Genomic DNA, 20,433 nt, shown 5'->3' on the forward strand with positions numbered 1-20,433 from the left:
TATGTGCTCTTAAGCATATTGCATCGTTGCCAGCCTTTGCAACTTTTGTGGGTTCTTCTATTTCCCACCCTTTATCCTCCTGGTTTCACCCCGCATCACTAGCTAGGAAAGAAGGAAGGCTAGAAGGGAGAGAGATGCTTGAATTTAATTTCTTTCTTCTTTACTTGCAGCTGGGTTTTGCTACTTTATGTGTTCTTTTTTTTTTTTTCCTATCCTTTATTCCCCCGCTCCTCCCAGTTTTACTCCCAGATAGGAGAGAAAGAAGGATAGAGGTGAGAGAGGGAGAGATCTGAATCTAATTTTTCTTGTTTCTTCTTTGAGCATAACTACTAACAAATTGCAAACACCCCCCCTGAATGAACAACCCCGCCTATTGAGGCTCTAGTATTTATATACCCTCTGAGGAATTCCAAGAATTCCAAATGCCACACAATCATAGACACTATTTGCAGCTGGCAAAACTATGCCTCTGTTAGAACATGAGGCAAATCAGAGTCAGCTGCTGCAAAGAAACACGTATCTCCACACCTGGGATTAAACAAAAACATATTCTTATAATGTTTCTGTGGATTGTTTGTTTATACGTTTGTTGTTTGTTTTTTGCAGTCAGCTCTGGCTGTCCTGGAACTCACTTTGTAGACCAAGCTAGCCTCACACAGAGATACACCTGCCTCTGCCTCCTGAATGCTGGGATTAAGGGTGTGTGCCACTACTGCCCAGCTATTTCTGTGGGTTTTTTTTGTTTTTGTTTTTTTTTTTTTTAAAGAAACCAAAATTCTAGAACTCTAGCTACATTTTCCCTTCTCTGTTTTAAGTTAATTGTACTGGGTATAGTAGATTATTGCTTTTTGGGTCACTGGCCAAGGTTTTCAGGAGACTTCTCCTGCTCTTTCTACTCTTTATAAGTTTTGCTATTATCCACAGCTTTTCATTTCCTGTGGAAATATAAGCAAATATGTGTCCTCAATCAAAACTTTCACGGGTTTCTATTCTGATGTTAACACACCCTTATACTGTTAATTCCATGTTTTACTTTGTTTCCTATAACCCAGTGTCTCTTGACTACTGTTGTTCCTTTTTCATTAACATTCAGAAAAGGCCATTCCTGGTGGTAAAAAATTACCTTGAATACCTCTTTTATATCTGCATTCTTGAACCCAGTGGCATCCTTTGCTTCATCGCATATACACCCTGGGAAGCCTAGGTGTTCTTTCTGGTTTGTATTTAGAAAAACCATTGCCCTTAGAGATGCCTTGCTTACAATTTCATTGCAAATGACCATATTTTCTACAATTAAAGCACTAGGCATTTTGACATTGGAGACCTCTAGCTATAGTATTACTTATGATATTAGCATGGTACATGTTAGAACCAATATCAGTCATATCCCTTATCCATTAATCCATAGGCACTACTTGTACTTTTAATGGTCTAATAACTTTTTACATTTGGTATTTGCATTTTCATATGCCAAGGTCTCTATCAACACCTGTCTTGCATCAGGGTCTGATATGGCTTTGTTCATTGCTGAGAATAATTTGTAAAAAAAAAAAAAATCAGAGAAGTTGTCTCCAGAGTCTTGTATAATCTTTTCCTTGGCTCCTCAACTTTGTCCCAAGCTCTTAAAGCCACTAAGTGACATTGTTTTATAATAGCACCATCAAATTTAATCTGTTCTTATATATCAGAGTACCACCCTTCACCCAGTAACTGATCTTTTCTTTTATTTATTCCCCTTGCTCTACTTCACTGTTCAATATTCATGGCTTCTTTCTTCCATCATTGTAACTGCAGACTGGCCTCTAGGACAGCTGTCACCACTTCCCTCCAGTCTTGGGGAATGATTTTATTTTGAGTGACCCAGCTATTTAGAATTTGTTTCACATAAGGCAAGTGCATCCCATATGAAATCATGACCTCTTTAAAACACTCTAACGCTATCATTTCTATAGGATGCCATCCTATCTTATCCTGAACTTGTTCCACCCCACTAGCAGGCATGTGCTGTATGACTACTGGGGAAGATGATGGTGGTGATCTCGTAAGGCTGCTCTTCTTTCCTTGCTGGGGCCATGGTTGGTTAAAGATTAACCCTTTCTCTGAAACAGGCCATTTCATTAGACTGTTCTCCTGACTTGACCACCATCTGGTGAAGTTCCTTCCCTCTTTCCTCCTGCAGGAACACCCACTCTCTTACTCATCACTGGGACTGAGCCTCCCTGTTGTCTTTTCCAGTGCTATTCCCTTCCCAAGTGCTTCTGCCTCCACCGGCAACCTCTCCACTTGCACAAACCATTCTGCAATTCTTTCAGAAAAGAGAGAGGATAGTGACCCCTGTTTTCCCATTTTATCCATTTTTTTGTTTCTCAGGCCTCTTCATTTCCACTTGTAATTTTTTCAACTCCTCAGCCGGTCTTTCAGATATTTTTGAAACAAAATATATGGTGAAGAAAAGAAACAAAACAAAACAAAGCAAAACAAACAAACAGAGACAATCCCTTCTGGGAGCAAAGTGGAAGGTATCCCAGCAGTAGCAGCCACAGCAAACTTTTTGCTGGTTCCTTGACAATAGCATACATTCCTTTGTCCTTTGCTATTTCCTCTACAGCATTTGATACCAAGTTTCCCATGTCTATCTCTAACATTTGAGTCCAAGATTGAGGCACTCCTTGTAGATGGTGTTTGCTACTTCGTGGATTGTTCTTTTTTTCTACCATTTATCCCCCTGGCTTCACCCCCATCACTAGACAGGAAAGAAAGAAGGATAGAAGAAAAAGAGATAGGCTGGCTCATCGGTTAAGCATATGATTAGCTTTAGTTGATACTGAATTGATTGGGCCAATCCTGGTGACATTTCCCCCCCTAGAAAAGCCTGAGATGTGGTTTTTTCAGTGAAGGTGAGGCTAGGGGCACCTCCTAGTACTCTCTATGCCTACCCATATCATTAATGATAGCAACACAGAGGCTGGGAGGGGAGTAGGTTTCTTTGTTAAGTTGTCCTTTGTTATTGAATTGGACAGTAAATATTTCAGCCCTTTACTTCCATCCATGGCAATAAAGTGTCATGCAATTTTTGTGATGACTCTCATTGAAAGGAACCAAGAAAAGAAGTTTTAAGTTGTTGTTTCCTCTGTAGCTTTGTGCAGTGAAGAAAAAAAAAAACCCAAGGGAAGAAACATAACCAGGGATTTCTATTTTTATTTCAGATGAGATTTATTTTCCTTTATTTTGCTTATTTTGGAACTCAGATACTCAGTTCATTTAATCCCATTCCTCAGTTCCTGGCAACTTTCCTCATCTGGCTGTGCATGGCCCTCTCATTTGATTTATGCCCTTCTTCCACCGCCATCCTCCCTCCAAGCAACCTGCCAACATTGTCTGGTTCCTTAATTCTCCGAGTATTCGTGTATTCTTATGGTGTGGTTCCGTGCATGTTCATCTTAATGCTCATAAACGATGTTATGCTGTTGACCTTGCTCTGACAATATTTCCCACCTCTGACATCACAGTCACTGAGGGGCTAAGAGTCCAGCTCTGGCTCCGCATTCCTTCTCGGGACTCTCCTGTGGGCTTTCTGACTTCACTATACACATCCTACACACATACATATGACATATATATATGAGTATGTTTTTGTATCTATAAACTATATGTATATTTTGTATATGAAATGTTTCAGAGCCAGTTTCCTCCCAATTTTATATTAGTAATCTATCTATCTATCTATCTATCTATCTATCTATCTATCTAGTTAGTTTTGGTTTTGAGACAGAGTCTTATTCTGTAGCTCAGGCTATCCTTGAACCCATGGTAATCCTTCTGCCTCAGCTTCAAAAATTGTCAGGATTATAGGCAAGAGCTAACACTCCTGGCTTGGATTCTTGTATCTTAAGGAAAATATTTCTGCTCTAAAAGTAATACCTCACTGTTCCTTAGCCTCTTTTAACTTAGTCAGTGACAGCCCTTTATAGTTACTCAGGCTGAGAATGTTGGTGTCTTTTATTACAGTTTGAATTAGGTGACCAGCAAATTTCATATATCGAAGACACAACCACACATACCCCAGAAAATGCCTTATCTTGGAGTAGTTTCATTACAAATATAACTAGGATGAAGTTGTTAGGGTGGGCCCTGACTCAGTACGACAGGTGTCCTCACAAGAAATGAAAAGGTTGGTACAGACAGGAAACACACTAGGAAGATGAAGAGTGCTACCAGTAGGCCAAAGAGAAGGAGCCTGGAATGGACTCTCTGCTCGTGGCCTCAGAAGGACTGAACCCCGCAGATACTTCAGCCTCTAGAACTGTGAAAGGATGTGTTCTGTTGTTTAACCCATGCTGTGCTATTTAGTTACAGTAGACCTAAGATGACATCATTGGCCCTGCTCCCTGTGACAGCTGTGAAGGCCAATTGACTAACCCCATAGATTGAACCCAGCCTCTAACTGCCTCCACCACGTTTGCAAGGGCCTGTCCCATTTCTTCCCTGTGTCTGTTTTCACTCCTGCCTTCTATGTGGTTGTTCTCAACGCAGTGTCTAGAGTCACCTTTTTACAACCCAAGCCAGTGCCCTTCCTCTACTTGAGGCCTCTTCCCAACTCAGTAAAACAAAGTCCTGGGAGGATCTGAAGGCCCCGTGTAATCACTTTGTCCCCCAGCCGCCTCTCTGACATCATCTCTCTGCCTCTCTATCTTGCCAATTCTGCCCTAACCACACTGCACTGGATTCCTTGTCATTCCTTAAAAATGAGCTCTGGCCCTCTGGGGTTTTGCGCTGGCTGCTCTCCCCGCCTAGACTGCTGTTTCTGCAGATATCCATAAGGCTAATGTCCTCTAAGTCTTTCTCAGATATTCCCATAAATGACTAATAAGTGAATAAAATGGATTTTAAAAGCACCAGTAACACGCTTCAAGGGGATCCCCTTTAGTCCCCAGTTCATTTCGGAGCTCTCACAGATATGTTCTCGGTTCTGTCAGAATTTCAAATGGAAAGTATGTATAGATTAGAAGTCCAAATTTGTCCTTTGGGGCATAGAAAAGCACCAGTGGGTGGTTGATGATTCCTGGCTCTTCATTCCCTTTATCCTTTATCTAAACAGTATTTCTGCAAGGATTTCCCCTGTCAGCAGTATTCTGAGGTGGCCACTTGCCCTACAGATTTGTATATCTCCAGTTGTGCCCCACAGAGGTTATGGTACTGTGTAGGAAGCCAGACACAGAACAACCAGAGGCATGCTGGGAAGGAGGCCTGAGGCTGCCAACTCAGCTGAAACCCATCTGCTCTGAAATAGTGGAGAGGGGTTGGATGAGGAGTGGGGAGTCTGGACTGAAATTCATGGTTACATATAGAGATTTGGATCAGTAAATGATCCATAAAAGAGATGTGCCCTGTGCCTCCCCATTCCTTATTTCTAGCCTTGGTTGCTGCACTAGCCTTCTCTTTCATCCTCTGCCTAAACACCTTCATAAGTGGAGACTGAATTCAAGATTCTCTTCAACCAGAGTCTTCTCTAGAAAGCCTGGCTGACCTTCCATCCACACCACACACGGTCTACAGCCTCTCCATGCGTATTTCTGCCATTGCCTCTTCGCTCTGCATTTTCGTTGTGTTCAACAGCCTCATGCATTCTCTATTCATTCAATGCCATGCTTATTCTCCTGCTACCCTCACCTCTGGGAGCCCCCTGATGGTTTGGGTTTTACCATAATTGGCTGCATACCCACATTCTAAGTATATGATACACCTCATGACACTAAATTTTTAAACAGTATCTGATGAATCAGTGATCAAAACTGCAGACAACTTCCAGGTGTGGCTAGCCAGGTACTTCAGGTGAAGCTTAGGAGGCCTGGAAGCTGGCTGAGAATTCAGTTTGCCAAAAAAGGTCATTATTTTAAAAATCAGGGCTAAGTCTGACATGTCAACGAGTTCATAGTCAGAGGAAGCTTAGGAAATGATTGAACACTGTAATGAAAACATCTTTAAAACCATATTTCAATTACATCACACAAGTCAACAGAAATAAAGAGAGACGACATCCCAGAAGTGTTCAAACGAGGCCAAGTAATGGTTTGTCAATCGTTCTCATACTGCGAAGTCTTTGTTGGGCCAGTGAAAGCTAAAGAAACACACCACGAACTGGAAGACTCCATGGTCAATTCTGTTCTCAGCAACTGCAGCCTCTCACAAAGGTAGACATCATGAAAGGGTTTCCCTACTCCTGAGGTTTGTGGCAGATGGGAGAGTATGCCTCATAGGCATGTTCAGGGGTAGATACACTAACCACGTGTAATGGGTGATGCATAAACAAAGCAAGACCGGGGATGAATTTCCTTTTGTCTTGTCTCTGTCTCCTTCGCATCCCCTCTCTTTTGCTCTTTTCCTCTCTCCTTCCTCTTCCTACTCTATCTCCCTGTTCTCCTTTCTGTGCACCAGAAAGCAGTGAGATGGTGAAATAGCTCTTGAGTCTGGAGACTTGAAAACCTGGTCATTTTTACTACACCACCAACCATGTAGCTCTGGGCGTTTGCTCACGTTGTGTTTCTTTCTGCCTCAGTTCCCTCATCTCTAGTTTAGGTAGGTTGAGTTATATCACCTCTGGGTGCTTAATCAAAGTAACCAGAGAAGGAACAAGCCTGGGGGAAAGTAATAATGGATCTTGTTTTTTAGAAAGACTGAATTTGACACACTCATGATATATCTGGATATAAATGACAAGACTTACTTGAAAAAGCAAGGCTGATCTTGGACTAGAGCTGGAAATAGGGGAATAGATTTGAATTTAGCAGTAAGAATTAATTGGGGTATGAGTTTTGTGTCCAACTAACTGATAGCGAATGAGCAGATTGTATCTCACAATATTCTGGTTAAGAGTTCAGTTCAGGCTCGTAATGCATTTGATGGAGTCTATCATTTTATATTCTACAGAATAACAAAAGATGGTGTATTAGATACTTTTCTGTTGCTGTGGTCAAACAACATGACCAAGGTGACTTATAAAAGAAAGTATTTAATTGGATTTATGGTTTCAGAGGGTTAGAATCCATGTTGACAGAGCAAACTTATGGTAGCAAGAACAGCTGAGAGTTTACATCTTGATCTGGAAGGAGGGAGGAAAGGAGGGAGAGAGGGACAGACACAGAGAGAAACAGAAAAGCGGTGGGAGGGGAGACTGGGAATGCCACGGATCTTTTCAAACCTCAAAGCACACCCCTAATGACACACCTCCTCCAACAAGGCCACACCTCCTAATCCTTCCCAAGTAAGTCTGTCAATTGGAGACCAAGTATCTAAACATATAAGCATATGAAGGACATTCTCACTCAGATCACTACGTTCTACCTCCAGCCCTCACAGGCTTGTGGCCATATCATATGCAAAATGCATTTAGTCTAGCTTCAAATGTCCTCATTGTCTACAACAGTCTCAACAGTGTTTAAAAATCCCACAGTCCAAGTGTCTTCTGAAACTCAGGGCAACCTCTTTAACTGTAAGCTCCTCTAAATTAAAAAAGCAAAATACATACTTCCAACATATGATGGCACAGAACATATGTTATCATTCTAAGACAGAAGAAAGGGGTATAGTGAGGAAATACTGGACCAAAGCAAGACCAAAACCCATGCCTGATATGAAGGGGCTTGGATGCCTCTACCCTCCCAGCTTTGCTGCATGCAATATACTTCTTTCTATAAGGCTGGTTCTATAGCTCTTGTTGGTAGGTATCCAACAGCTTTGGCACCTCTAAGATTATGGAGTCTCCAATGCAATCGAGACTTTATTTTCTCAGCTTCATGCAATGCTCAGGGATTCTGTGCAGGGACATCTCTGCCATATACCTGGCATTAGAAGCTTTTCTTAACCAAGTACACGACCGCTTTACTTGTATATCTTTCATGATTCTAAAGCCAGAGACACATGGACAGCACTGCCTGCTCAAGGGGAAATCTGGCACCTTCGAATCTTATTTGCAACAGCTTTCGTCTGTTGCTGCTTTTTAGGAGCAGAAAATTCCTCAGGCGTTTTCATTAGTTGGAAGCTCCCTGGGGTGGGGTCTTGTTCTGAGGGCAACCCTCCCTTCATTCCAGTTTGAATCAGGCTTCACCTTGGTCTCCTCATCTCTTTCAGCACAAGCCTTGGCTCCAACATTATGCTTCCTGGTGCTATTTTTCTCTTCAAATTGTATATTTTGTATTTCTTTTTGTTCTACTTACTCCTGTTCATTGTAGACCTGCATAAAGAGCAATTATTTATAATGACACTGCAGAGTTAATATTAAGCTTGAAATTTCTTTCACCGAAGAAATTAGCCCATTTTGTTTCAGGCAAAATTCTTAGGACGAGGGCAGAAAATAGCCACAGTATTTGGCAAAGTATCGTATGTATGCTCTCTAGCCCTGAGGTTAGTATTGTTTCCTCTGAAACCTTTTGAGCTGGGCCTCCATAGTCCACATTGTCCTCAGCACAGCTGTCTTCCAGGAGCCTGGTAGGCTGGCCCATTAAGCTCTTTGTACAGCATTCAAGTGTTTTTCTATTACAGAGTCCTCCACATTCCTCCAAAAAGCCCACATGGTCAGGTCTGTTACAGCAATATCCCATTCCTTGGTACCAAGTTTTATATTAGTTACTTCCGTATTGCTGTGATAAAACACCATGACCAAGGCAATTTATAAAAGAAAATGTTTCACTGGGGTTATGATTTCAGAGGGTTAGAATCCCCGATGGCAGAGCAAAGGCATGGTTACAGGAGCAGCTGAGGCCTCATGTCTTGGTCCAGGAGCAGGAGGCAAAGAGAGGAACACTGGAAACAGCACAAGTGTTTGGAAATCTCAAAGCTCATTCCCAGTGACACACCTATTGTTGGACAAAGCCACACCTCCCAGTCCTTCCCAAATAGTTCTGCCAACTGAGGACCAAGTATTCACACAAATGAGCCTATGGGACCGTTCTCATTCAAATCATCACAGACAGGGAACACTGTGCTTGCTCATGCTTGCTGAATTCTGGGGTGTAAATAATCTCACAGTGGCCTATCTTCCATTGCCAATGGGAGAGTGGCGGGAAAGAAGCTGGGAAGGAAGATGCAGCAGCCCATCATCACATGAATTGGTTGTTGTGAAAGACAACAGACGTAAATATCCTTATAAGCACGGTAACAGCAATGTGAAGCAAAAATAATAAAGGTGTGATGAGTTTGGCTACATAACACCTTTGCATTTAATATACTTTATTTTTTTAAGTTTATTTACTTTACATCCCAAGGACAGACCCATATCAACCCTCTTCAACACATCAAGTCACATAAGGAACGAACCAGGCAAGGCAGCCCTGACAGGGGGAAGTGATCCAAAAGCAGGCAATAGAGTCCATGTTTGAAACAGTCTTCCCTTTACACTCACCAGGCAACCCACATGAAGACCAAGCTGCCCATTGGCCACCTATGTGCAGGGGCCTAGGTCCAGACCATGCCTGCTCTTTAGTTGATGTCTCAGTCTCTGTAAGTCCCCGTGGGTCTCGGTTAGTTGTCTCTGTTGGTCTCTTGTGGGGTTTCCTTGTATTTAATATACTTTAAATACCTGAGTTTAACAGTCAGCTTGTACAATTCCTGAAAATGTAAGCCTTAGCAACCGTCTTTTAAAAAACAATCAGTTTACCTTGTTTTCGTAAGTGGTGAACTCCACCTTCACACAGCACCGAGACTAATGCTGAGACCACACAGACTTGTCTAGACAGAAGACAACCTTAGTCCACGTGTACTGAAGACCAGGTTCTTAAACACCGATCCATCACGTACAAAACTCAAAGTGATGATTGGATTATCTATTTTTTTTAAAGTTGCATTTTGGATTTGGAAAAAAACAAAACAACCAAAGCACATAGTCTGCAGTATCATTTGGTGGGAGTGGCTTCTGGAAGAACCATAAGGTAAAAAAAAAACCATAATGCCATTGCCTGCCATGGCTCAGCTCTCAGAAGAACTAATTTAACTTAGTCCTTCCAGGACTGTAGCTCCATTGCATCGAAGAAAATACAGGATTCTAAAAACATTTTTATTTATCTTCTAAATCCGACATGTAACATTTGAATGGTGGTCATACAATTGTTGGTTTCATGTAACCATCCTGGCCGTAATGAAAAAGGAAAGATGAGAAATACAGACTCTTTAACGTCTACTGCTTCATATAAGGTTCTTTCAGGCAAAATGTATAAAGGTCTTTAAATTAGATTAGGTAGTCAAAATGAAACATCTGGCAACAATTCTTCAATCAGATGATAAATAACAAATCATGCTTTCCATTCGTGAAAAAAATATATATATATATATATAAAGCTTGAAGTGCTTTCCCACATTTTGGAAACCCCACGTAAGTGATGTTTCTTCTCATTCCTTATCATGGGAAGTGACTCACACACAGAGTTTCACAAGCTATTCAGAAACTCTTTTTTTAATCTTCGGACAAAAATAAAGCACATAGCTAGAAGCCATTCTCTAGCTTGGTAAGTGTTGATGAGCCAAAAAGCTCACAGTGTCCCTGTATGAAGGAAGTACCGTGTTCTGAGTCTCGAAACCACCAAGGGGAAGGTCTTCCACCATAACCCAGGGGGAGCTGCGCTTAACTTGACCGCTGGATGAGGAGTAGAACAAGAAACTGTGTGCTCAACAACAATGACACAAGTTCAAGATGGGCCAGCCTGCTTCTGGCTGACCAAGGCTGTGAGTCATCGCATAGCAAATGCAGAACTGGCCAGCATGCTTGCCTTCCTGGAATCTTCAGGCCTCCCTTTATTCTAGCTCTTCACTCACATTGGAAAAATAAAGCTATTTAAAAAAAAATGATTGGCTATCCAAAAGTTTTGATAAATATGGCCATCTCTAATTGGCTTTAAAAACGCTTTTGTTGGGTCATACTCTGTATCAGGCTTGTGTTGTATTGTACAGGACACACCGATGGCTGAGACCTTGTCCGTGTCTCTTGGAAAGGGTTGTAAATGTGTACGAGCAAGTGCCACACGAGGTAGAATGAGAGCTGAGGCTCTTCAGCTGAGGAGAATGTTCCATGATGTTTGGGTGTGGGGGGGGAAATCTCTGCTTCCTTCTCCAATAATTTATTCCAGCTAAGCAATGCTCCTTTGAGGTCACTTGGAGGCTGTGAAGGATATATGGGTCTGACCAAAGGCATTACATTACTTATTAGTCATTGGCCACAGTGCTGCTAGGGAAGCCGCTAGAAGTGGTACAGGAGCGGGCTTGATAGGTCCGGCCCCGCACATTGGTCTCTTTTGTGTTGCTCAACAGGCTAATCCAGAGATGCAGCTATAGACAAGGAATGGAAAGTGAAACCCTGGTAAGGGTTATCATCAGTGTGTTTAGCCCTGCCTCTACCCAAGCATGCCCCGTCTCCTCCATCTTGGAGTGGGAAGAAGCTGTCATTTGCTCCATGGTCCTCTGCCCTTCAGCCTTCATTCATTTGGCTCACAGGCCCCTCCTTCTCCACACACAGCCCTGTCCTGCCGTGTACATGCGCTGCTCCGTTAGCAGCTGGGAAGACTCTCCTCCCTGTCAGCAGCCATAACTGTCTGCTGGGACTCTAGCTTGGAGCACACTGCTGAGGCCCATTTCCCCAACTTCTTAACCAGCAAAGGGATGGAGGCAAAGGGGGGCCACCCAGCTAAGCAGAGATCAGATCCCCGAAGCCTACACAGAAAACACAGCTATCAGCCGTGAGGAAACCTCAGGTTTGAACATGGTAAAATAGTTTCTATTTTCTCCTTATTTTAAAGAGAAAATTCCATTTTCAGATTTCTACTTCATTATTTCAGCAAAGAGAAAGCAACTAATAATTGCTTGGCCTGAAAGCTTCTGGCAGAAATATTTGAGCCATAAAACATTAGCCAAACATCTTTTTGGATATTGTAATATAAACTTTGTGGAGAACTAAGTGCCTGGTGCCAGGACAAAGCTGAGGCCTTCTCCTCAGAGGTTCCTCCCCCATCCCTTTCTCTAGAGGCTAATCCTTGGGTCGAAAGCTCCAAGCTTTTGGCTATATTGCAGGGAATCACACATATGGGCTGCTGACTGCCCTATCACCTTCCGTCCCTTTTCAGGAAATCCTGTCGTGAATGTGTTTTCAAGACAAGAAGGGGAAAGGTTGTTTATTTGCTCTGTGGAAGCCATTACTTGAGAGAACAGTGCCAGGATCTGAGATAAAGGGAATGAAGTCAGAACTGTTAAACACAACAGTTGTCGCCTGTGGGGTTATACGAAGGAGGTGGCCTCCAGACCAGGCATTGATCGTGGCCTGAAAAACTTGCTTTTGTTTACTCCTCCAGCTCACTGAGTACCAGACACTGCTCAGAGCTGGGGACAGCTGTGAGGAACTGGTAAGGAATCCCCCCTCTGAACATGGCTACCACGTCTTTTTTTTTTTTTTTTTTTTTTTTTTAATTTGCTGGGTGAGGAATCCACTGTGTGGAGTCTTAAGGCTCTTCTACCTCTAGCTCTTGAATCCTCTGCCTTCTGTGGGAATAACTCTGTGTCCAGAAGTATAGGAATAGGGTGTCCGATGGGCCATAGCCAGGAACTGTGTATACCAACACTTCTATAGCTACTACTGTGTGAGGGGCACGTAGAGCCAGGCTTTGCTGACCCCAAGCCCAGAATTATCCAATTATTCTTGTCCCCCTCTGTCCTCTGGGTTTACATGCTCATTCATTTCTCTGGTTGTTTTTTTTTTTTTGTTGTTGTTGTTGTTGTTGTTTTTTCTGGAAGAACTCAGTCACAGAAAATTCCCTCATGAATCCACGGCAACAATACAAAAGAGCATTTTTTCCCTCTCTATGGCTCTTTCTCCCTGTTTATCTACTAAGCTTGTTCTTGCCACAGGAGCTGGGGCCAGCTCTCCCAACCTCTACTGCTTCCTGCCATGTGTAAGGGAAATCCCCCCACGGCAGCATCTACACTGCTTTGCTTTACTCATGGGCTACCTTCCATGACACAGCTGAGCCTCAGGACACAGGTGGTAAATTCTGCCTCAGGAGGAAGACAAAGCTTTGTCCCAGCAAATGGAATTCTTCCTGAAGACTACAACATGGAGACTTCTCTTGGTTTTGATTTAATATCACAATACCCACTCTTCCTGGAATTTCAGCTTCTTGGCTTTAGTTTATAGATTTCAGACTAGCCAGCCCTTTGACTCATGTGATCTGATTTATTTTTCTTTTTGAAAAAAACAAAACAAAACAGTACGTCACTTTATACATACAGCCTCGGGCTGTATGTGGACTCTATATGTGGACTGTGGACGATGCTGGCCTTGAACTCACAGAGAGCCACCTACCTCTATCCCTTGAGTTCTTGGGTTAAAGTTGTGTGCCATCAGGCCAGGCATGATCTGATTTCTTAAAAGCAATCTCTTTTTAGAGATAGATTTGGATAGATAGATGTTCTTTATCATTTCTCTGAAGCACACCAATATATCTTCATCCTGGGCATGTCTCTAACAATAATGCGCTTGGGAATGACCTGTAGATTTTGGAGTTTGTTCAGCCTCAGGTTCTAAGTGGATCTATATTTCTGGCATGCTCCCAGGTAGCACTCTCATCCTACTTCTCTGTTGTCTTAGTTTGCCTTTTATTGCTGTGAAGAGACATCATGACCACAACTCTTATAAAGGAGAACATTTCACTGTGGCTGGCTTACAGTTTCAGAGCTTTAGTCCATCATCATCATGGCAAAAAGCATGGCATCGTGCAGGCAGACCTGGTGCTGGAGAAGGAGCTGAGAGTTGTACATCTTGATCAGCAGGCAGCAAGGAGGAGACTGTGGCACTGGGCATAGCTTGAGCATATATATTCTCAAAGTCTGCCCCCACAGTGACACACTTCCTCAAACAAGGCCACGCCCACTCCAAGAAGGCCACACCTCCTAACAGTGCAAGTCCCTATGAGCCAAGCACTCAAGCCCATGAGTCTATGGGGGCCATATCTATTCAAACCACCATACCTGTGGGCAATGTTTTCAAAAGGAAAGCTTTATGCAGCCAACATTTTGAGCTCTTTCGTAATCTCAGTTGTTTTTCTAACGTATTATTTGTATTAATTTTATTATATTCCTTCCACGAGGTACCATCTCAGTTAACCCATTTTAATTGCTAATAACTCACTTTGGTGCGAGTACTTCACTGTAATTTAGCCTGTGATAAATACAGCCACATGCTTCGGTCAGCAGGAGACTGCATCGGAGTCAGTGATCCTGCAAGGTTATATTGCCTTGTAAGGTTGTAGCTATCTCAGTTTGTGTAAAAACATTCTCTGATGTTCACACAATGGCAGGGTAACTTAAAGACATTTCTCAGAATGTATCTGTTACATATAACTGTATCCTTGTATGTACAGAAATCTCTATTTCATGCAACTCTATCTCCTTAGGATAGTTTTGTTCAAGAAGAATTCTTGACCCAAGGCACCTCCATTATTCAGACCATTATTCTGTTTCTCAGCTGAGGATATAGCTCGGTTGGTAGAGCACTTAAGCTAGTATGCACAAAGCTCTAGGCTCGGTCCCCAGCAGTGCATAAACTAGCATGGTAAGGGTATTAAAGACCAGAAGTTCAAAAGCATCAGCTGCCAAGTAAGTCCAAGACCACAATATACTGACACATGGCTTCTGCAGCAACTCAGTTCTGTGCATTCAGCCCCTGGACTCCACAGGTCTCCACAGGTTTTTGACGTCATAAAAATTTGTTGCTTAGGTGCATCTCCCGAAAAGGATTCACCGAATTTATTTATACATATTTTCATGTCTGCTCATATAATAGTACTGTTTGATTAGCTAGTCACCTAATACCATAAGTGGCCTGCCAGAAATTGAGTAGAATTAGTTCAATAGCTAACCATAACTTAGCTTAGGATATCACATGCTGTTGTAGGTGTATAAGAGGAGCCTGGGTTAGTCTAAGGGTCAGGGGCTCTTCCTGAAGAAGTGACATCTGAGATGAGCTCTGGTTGCTTTGAGGATGTGGCTTTCAGTTCTGTAGCTGTTGGCTAGTCCTCTACCAGCAGGCGAGGCTCCGGTGACAGAACCCTGAAGTCCCCTGTGTAAAGTCTCTGAAGGTCTCCGCGGAAGTCTACTGTAGTTGTGACTTCCATTTTCTGCAGCATGCTGCCGTGGAAATGACAGCTCAGCCCATCTGCTCCTTGGTGGCTGCAGTTTCCCAATGATAAAGCTGAACACCAGGTGCTCCCCACCCTAAAGAACTTATTGTTTTAAGGTGATTTATCATAGAGTCATTCTCTTGGATACCCTCCACCACTGTTGCTTGCACTAATATAGATTTTTGACAGTTGAGAAGAAAACCATACTAGAAATCTACAGGACACAAGAGTGTGGTATTAGCATAAAAATAGATGTAGGCCAATAAAACTGAGGATCCTGAAGTCCGTATATTTATGGCCAATTGAGGTTTTAAAGGTGTATTTTGTTTTAAGTGTGTGTGTGTGTGTGTGTGTTTGTGTGTGGCTGTTTTGTTTTACATTTGTGTTATGTGTGTGTGAGGGGGTGTGCGTGTGTCTGTGTGAGTATATGCCTTGTGTGTATGGGTACCCACAGAGGTGAGGCTAAGCCAGCAGATCCCCCGGAGCTGGAGCTACAGGTGGTTGTGAGCAGCCCAACATGGGTGCTGGGAACTGAACTCATGTCCTCCAGAAGAGAACAAGTGCTCGTAACTGCTGAACCATTCTCCTGACCCTGGCCAACTGAGTTTTGACAGGGGTGCCAGGACCACTTGATGGAATAAGGTCCTTTCGACTACTGGTGCTGCCATGAACTGTGCCTACACACCAGAAATGTTGAACCCCTACTTCATACCAATCCCCAAATGACCTAAATATAGGCACTAAGACAATAAAACATGGCAGGCTGCTCAGGGCAATCTTTTTGATTTTGGATTTAGTAATGAATTCTGAGATAGGACACCAAAACCTGAATAATAAAAAGATGTTTTTGTTTTTGTTTTTTTAATGTAGAGATGACTGTCAGACTGGGAAAAATAACTCCGGTTATGTATTAAGAGTGTAGGATCTAGGATTTATTTGTTTGTTTGTTTCATAATCCAACAAGAACAAGAGCCAGCCCAGTATAAAGGTGGGCAAGATGTAAAGATTTGCGTCCCCACAGAAGACAGAGAAGTGGCTTCTTAGCACAGGAAATGCTACTCCGTGCTGCAGGTCCCCGAGGATGTGCAGTTAAAACCACCCAGGCGGAGCAGCCCTTCAGGCCTACTTGGGCTTCGCCTAAAATGTATTTGTATTTGTTTGTTTGTTTATGAGTGAGCGCTTTGCCTCCGTGTATGTCTGTGCAGCACTCGTGGGCCTGGTGTCTTTGGAGGTCAGAACAGGGCATTGGATCCCCCGGAACTAGGGTTACAGACAGTTGTGAACCAGCATGTGGGTGCTGAGAATTAAACCCAGGCCCCCTATCAGGGCAGCCCGTGATTTCAGACACTTACCCATCTCTCTACCCAGTACTTGGAAACTTGAAAAGACAGTGAAAGAGCATGTTGGCAGAGATGGGGAGAAACTGGAGCCTTCTTAGTAGAACTGTAGAAAATAGACACTGATGAGAATGTAAAGTGTATGCTACTGTAAAAACAAGAACCAAACAAATTTGCATTTTCTTTAAAAGTTAAACTCATAGTTACAGTATCATCTAGCAATTCCAATGTCCTGTACATACTCCAAAGAATTGCAAAACCTATGCTCAGGTGAACAGACGCAGCAGCACCATTCAAACTGTGGGAAGGGTGGAAACAAGACAAATAAATAAACGAAAAGCAGCGTATCTGCAAGCAAGGCATTACGTAAAGGAGCTAAGCCATGGAAAAGTACCTGTCCCCCCCCAAGGCGGGTGTAATGGCCATTCTTAGCGGCAGTCAACTTGACTGGAATGAACTGAAACCTAAGGCTGGGTACATCTGTGAGGGCTTTTTCTTAATTAAATCATTTAAAGTGGGAAGAATCATCCTAGAGCTGGATCTTCTGAGGCATATATATATATGGGATTAGATATTCATATATATATATATGACTTATGAAGGTGTTTTGGAACTAGATACAGGGGGTGACTATAAAACACTGGATGGTTATTTAAATGGTTAATGCTTATATTATGTTTTACTTCATTGAGACATGAACTAATGACAAAAAAAAAATAAGGACTGGATTCTTCCCATCATGTCAGACCTATTTTATGGTTTTAATTTTATTTATTTGAAAATTACATGTATTTGTTTATTTGGTGTGTGCGCGTGCTTATGCTTCAGTGGGTGGGCCTCCTGGAGCTTGCTGAGTTCAGACTACAACTTGCTGGAGTCGGTTCTAGCTTTTGTCATGGGAGCTCTGGGTTTTGAACCTGGGTGGTTTAGCTTGATAGCAAGCGGATTCTCTCACTGAGCCATCTCACCAGCCTATCATTTTAGTTTTAAAACATGCACAAACCTTTGGTGATCACGGTACTGGCATTTCATGAGAGGACCTGCTAATTAATTTCCCCATGATTTTCTCCTCTGTGATTCAGATCTCGGTCCAAGGCTTCAGGAACATTGCCAACAGCTGCTCCGGAATCAAGCATCTGACCATCAACGACATGCCAACTCTGACAGACAACTGTGTAAAAGTAGGTGGAGAGAAAGCACCTTTTCCCTGTCCTTTGTAGGAGTCCACATTTTAATAGCCTAGACTATTGAAAAAATGTGAGCTGACTTTTTACTTCAATTGATTGATAGCTAGGAAACCACTCAAATATCTACACATACACACATGGGCACCTTAAAAAACATTTGAATGCTTAAGTACTTCCTGAGGTTATAACCAAAGCACAATTTTGATTCTCCCAGATAACCACAACCTGGGCCCAGCCCTGCTTGGCGTAAATCCAATGCCCCATGTCAAACTGCTGATTGACTGAGTGAACGATTTTCGGCATTTCATTTCCTCATATTTTTCCCCATCCTCCAGTAATGTGATTTGATTTTCACTTCTCTGTGAGCATATTGGTTTCTTCAAATATGAAAACAATCCTATCTGTCTGTTTCTGAAGATATTGGCAGGAAATGACGTCACCCCCTCATTGTTTGTGCTCTGCAGCAGTTGTCTGTCTCCCTTTGTCCCTCTCCCGAAGGTTTTGGTGGAGAAGTGTTCCCATATTTCGTCCGTGGTTTTCATCGGCTCGCCACACATCTCTGACTGTGCTTTCAAAGCTCTTGCTGCCTGCAACCTCAAAAAGATCCGATTTGAAGGTCTGTGATACTGAAAAAATGTGATTTATCCTTATTTTTAAATTTTATTCCCTGGGCATTTCAACATAGTACTTGTTTTCCTTCTTCTCAACAGGAAACAAAAGGATTACTGATGCATGCTTTAAATACGTAGACAAGCATTACCCAAGTATGAATCACATTTACATGGTGGACTGCAAGGCGCTAACAGACAGCAGCCTCAAGTCGCTTTCAGGTCTGAAGCAACTGACGGTGTTGAACTTGACGAACTGTATACGGTAAGAAGTCATCCGGTGTGTTATCAACTCAGGAGTCAGGAAGTGTTGATCATCTAGGATGAGCCTGTCTCTCTCCACAAAGTGAAAGAGGGGATCATGACTGTCAGGGGTCCAGGTGTTACTGTGTAGGTAAGGTATCTGTTTTGATTGATGGACTAAGTCATGCCATTACTTTTCTACTGCACCTTTACCATAATGCATTTGTTTTTAGTCATATGCATGCCCAGTTATGCACAGGCACAAGATACTAAACAGGACGTTCCCTAAAAGTTCACTTGAGAACACAATTCTGCCTTATTACACACTCTCCCAAAACCAGTTCAGTGGGCTCAGCCTATTTTCAGAGTGTATACATTGGAAATATATTTGTGTGGACACTGTCTACATTGGATTATTCTTAGGGGGAGGAACAACCTATACTATTTCTCAGAGAGAGGTGTTCAAGGTGCTCAGTGTGGGTGGGACTCCAGGGAGACCTTGGATACAATGGAAATCCATCCAGGACCTTGAGTCTTGCTTCTCCCTGCTCTAAAATCTGTGTTGTTAATAATTATCCCACCTAACTGAACAAATGAACACTAATACCATTTTGTGAATATCTCTCCTATTATTATCATTTATCCATATGCTATTTCATTAAGAGCTATGCAAATCTAAACATTTGACAAAATACCAGTATGTAGATACTTCCTCCTTTGGAATGTATTTGGTGTAGAAACCGATGTGACCACCAGTCTGCATGTTTGTATATGAGATCTCTCCCTGTTCTCTACAGGATTAGTGATTTTGGCATGAAGCAATTTCTCGATGGTCCTGCGAGTATGAGGCTAAGAGAGCTCAATATGACGAACTGCTTTCTCCTGAGCGATTCTTCCATCATAAGAATGTCAGAGCGGTAGGACGAAGCGACGATGCCTATGCTAGAACACGAGCTGTTAAGAGTTGCTCATAGGAGTGATCAGAGACAGGCCTCAAAGCAAAGAGGCCGCTCCCTTTCAGCCTTAGGCATGCAGAGAAGCTGGAGTAGCCCGACCTGTTGATATCCTCAGGCTGAACTAACCTCCTACGGCTCTGAGTTGCTTCCTCTTGTGGTCCCCTAGGTTGAATCCTGAAATGGAGAGAAGGATATGTAGATGTGTGTGACTTCTCTGCACTTTTCAAGGATACTGTCCCTAGTGTAGGCCTTACTCCAGGGTTCCCCGAGTGCTGTTCTGGCTGACTGGTTTAATCCTGACGCTCCTTGCTTGGCCAGGGCCTTCTGTTCACTGAGGGTTGGAGTCAGCTCCTGGGGAGAAGGGCTTGGCCTTGCACCTCTGGTGGCTATCCTTGAGGCTGTTTCCATGGTGGTGTCTCATGCTGTGCTAGATGTGCTAAACTGTGATGAGTGCTTTGCTTGCATTGTTAGAAATCACAGCGTGACACTAAATCAAAGACAGCCTCCCATGTTCATCTTCCTTCCGTCCAGCTTTATAATGCCGGAATATTAGCCAGATGTGGTGGCCTACACTATAATCCAGCACTTTCAGGCTGAGGCAAGACAACTGCCATGAGTTCAAGGCCAGCCTAGAACTACATAATGGGTTCCAGGCCTGTTTAAGGGATAGAATAAAAACCCTGTATCAGCAAGACAAACAGACAGCTTGTTTCCTACTTGTCTGTTTCCATTTATCTTGCCCACCTGCCAGAATTCTGTTTTTACTGAATAGAGTACAGAGTTTTTGGGTTTTTTAAATCTTTTTTAAAAAATACTTATTCATTTATACTCTGCTTGCATGTGTGCCTTTACACCAGAAGAGGGCACCGGATCTCACTGTAGGTGGTTGTGAGCCACCATGTGGTTGCTGGGAACTGAACTCAGGACCTTTGGAAGAGCAGCCAGTGCTC

At 42.8% G+C, this 20,433-nt stretch overlaps 1 protein-coding gene across 1 annotated transcript in view; it reads left to right on the top strand.

The window, feature by feature from the left end:
* The window catches only part of Fbxl13 (F-box and leucine rich repeat protein 13), a 195,523-nt gene that overhangs the window by 126,416 nt on the left and 48,674 nt on the right, over positions 1 to 20,433 (top strand). The window contains exons 13-16 of the mRNA XM_060373954.1: positions 17,572 to 17,670; positions 18,175 to 18,292; positions 18,387 to 18,549; positions 19,325 to 19,444. Of these exons, the coding sequence (XP_060229937.1) occupies positions 17,572 to 17,670; positions 18,175 to 18,292; positions 18,387 to 18,549; positions 19,325 to 19,444 (500 nt within the window). The remainder of the gene's footprint in view (positions 1 to 17,571; positions 17,671 to 18,174; positions 18,293 to 18,386; positions 18,550 to 19,324; positions 19,445 to 20,433) is intronic.

Source organism: Meriones unguiculatus, chromosome 21 (assembly GCF_030254825.1).
Source record: "Meriones unguiculatus strain TT.TT164.6M chromosome 21, Bangor_MerUng_6.1, whole genome shotgun sequence".
NCBI lineage: Eukaryota > Metazoa > Chordata > Mammalia > Rodentia > Muridae > Meriones > Meriones unguiculatus.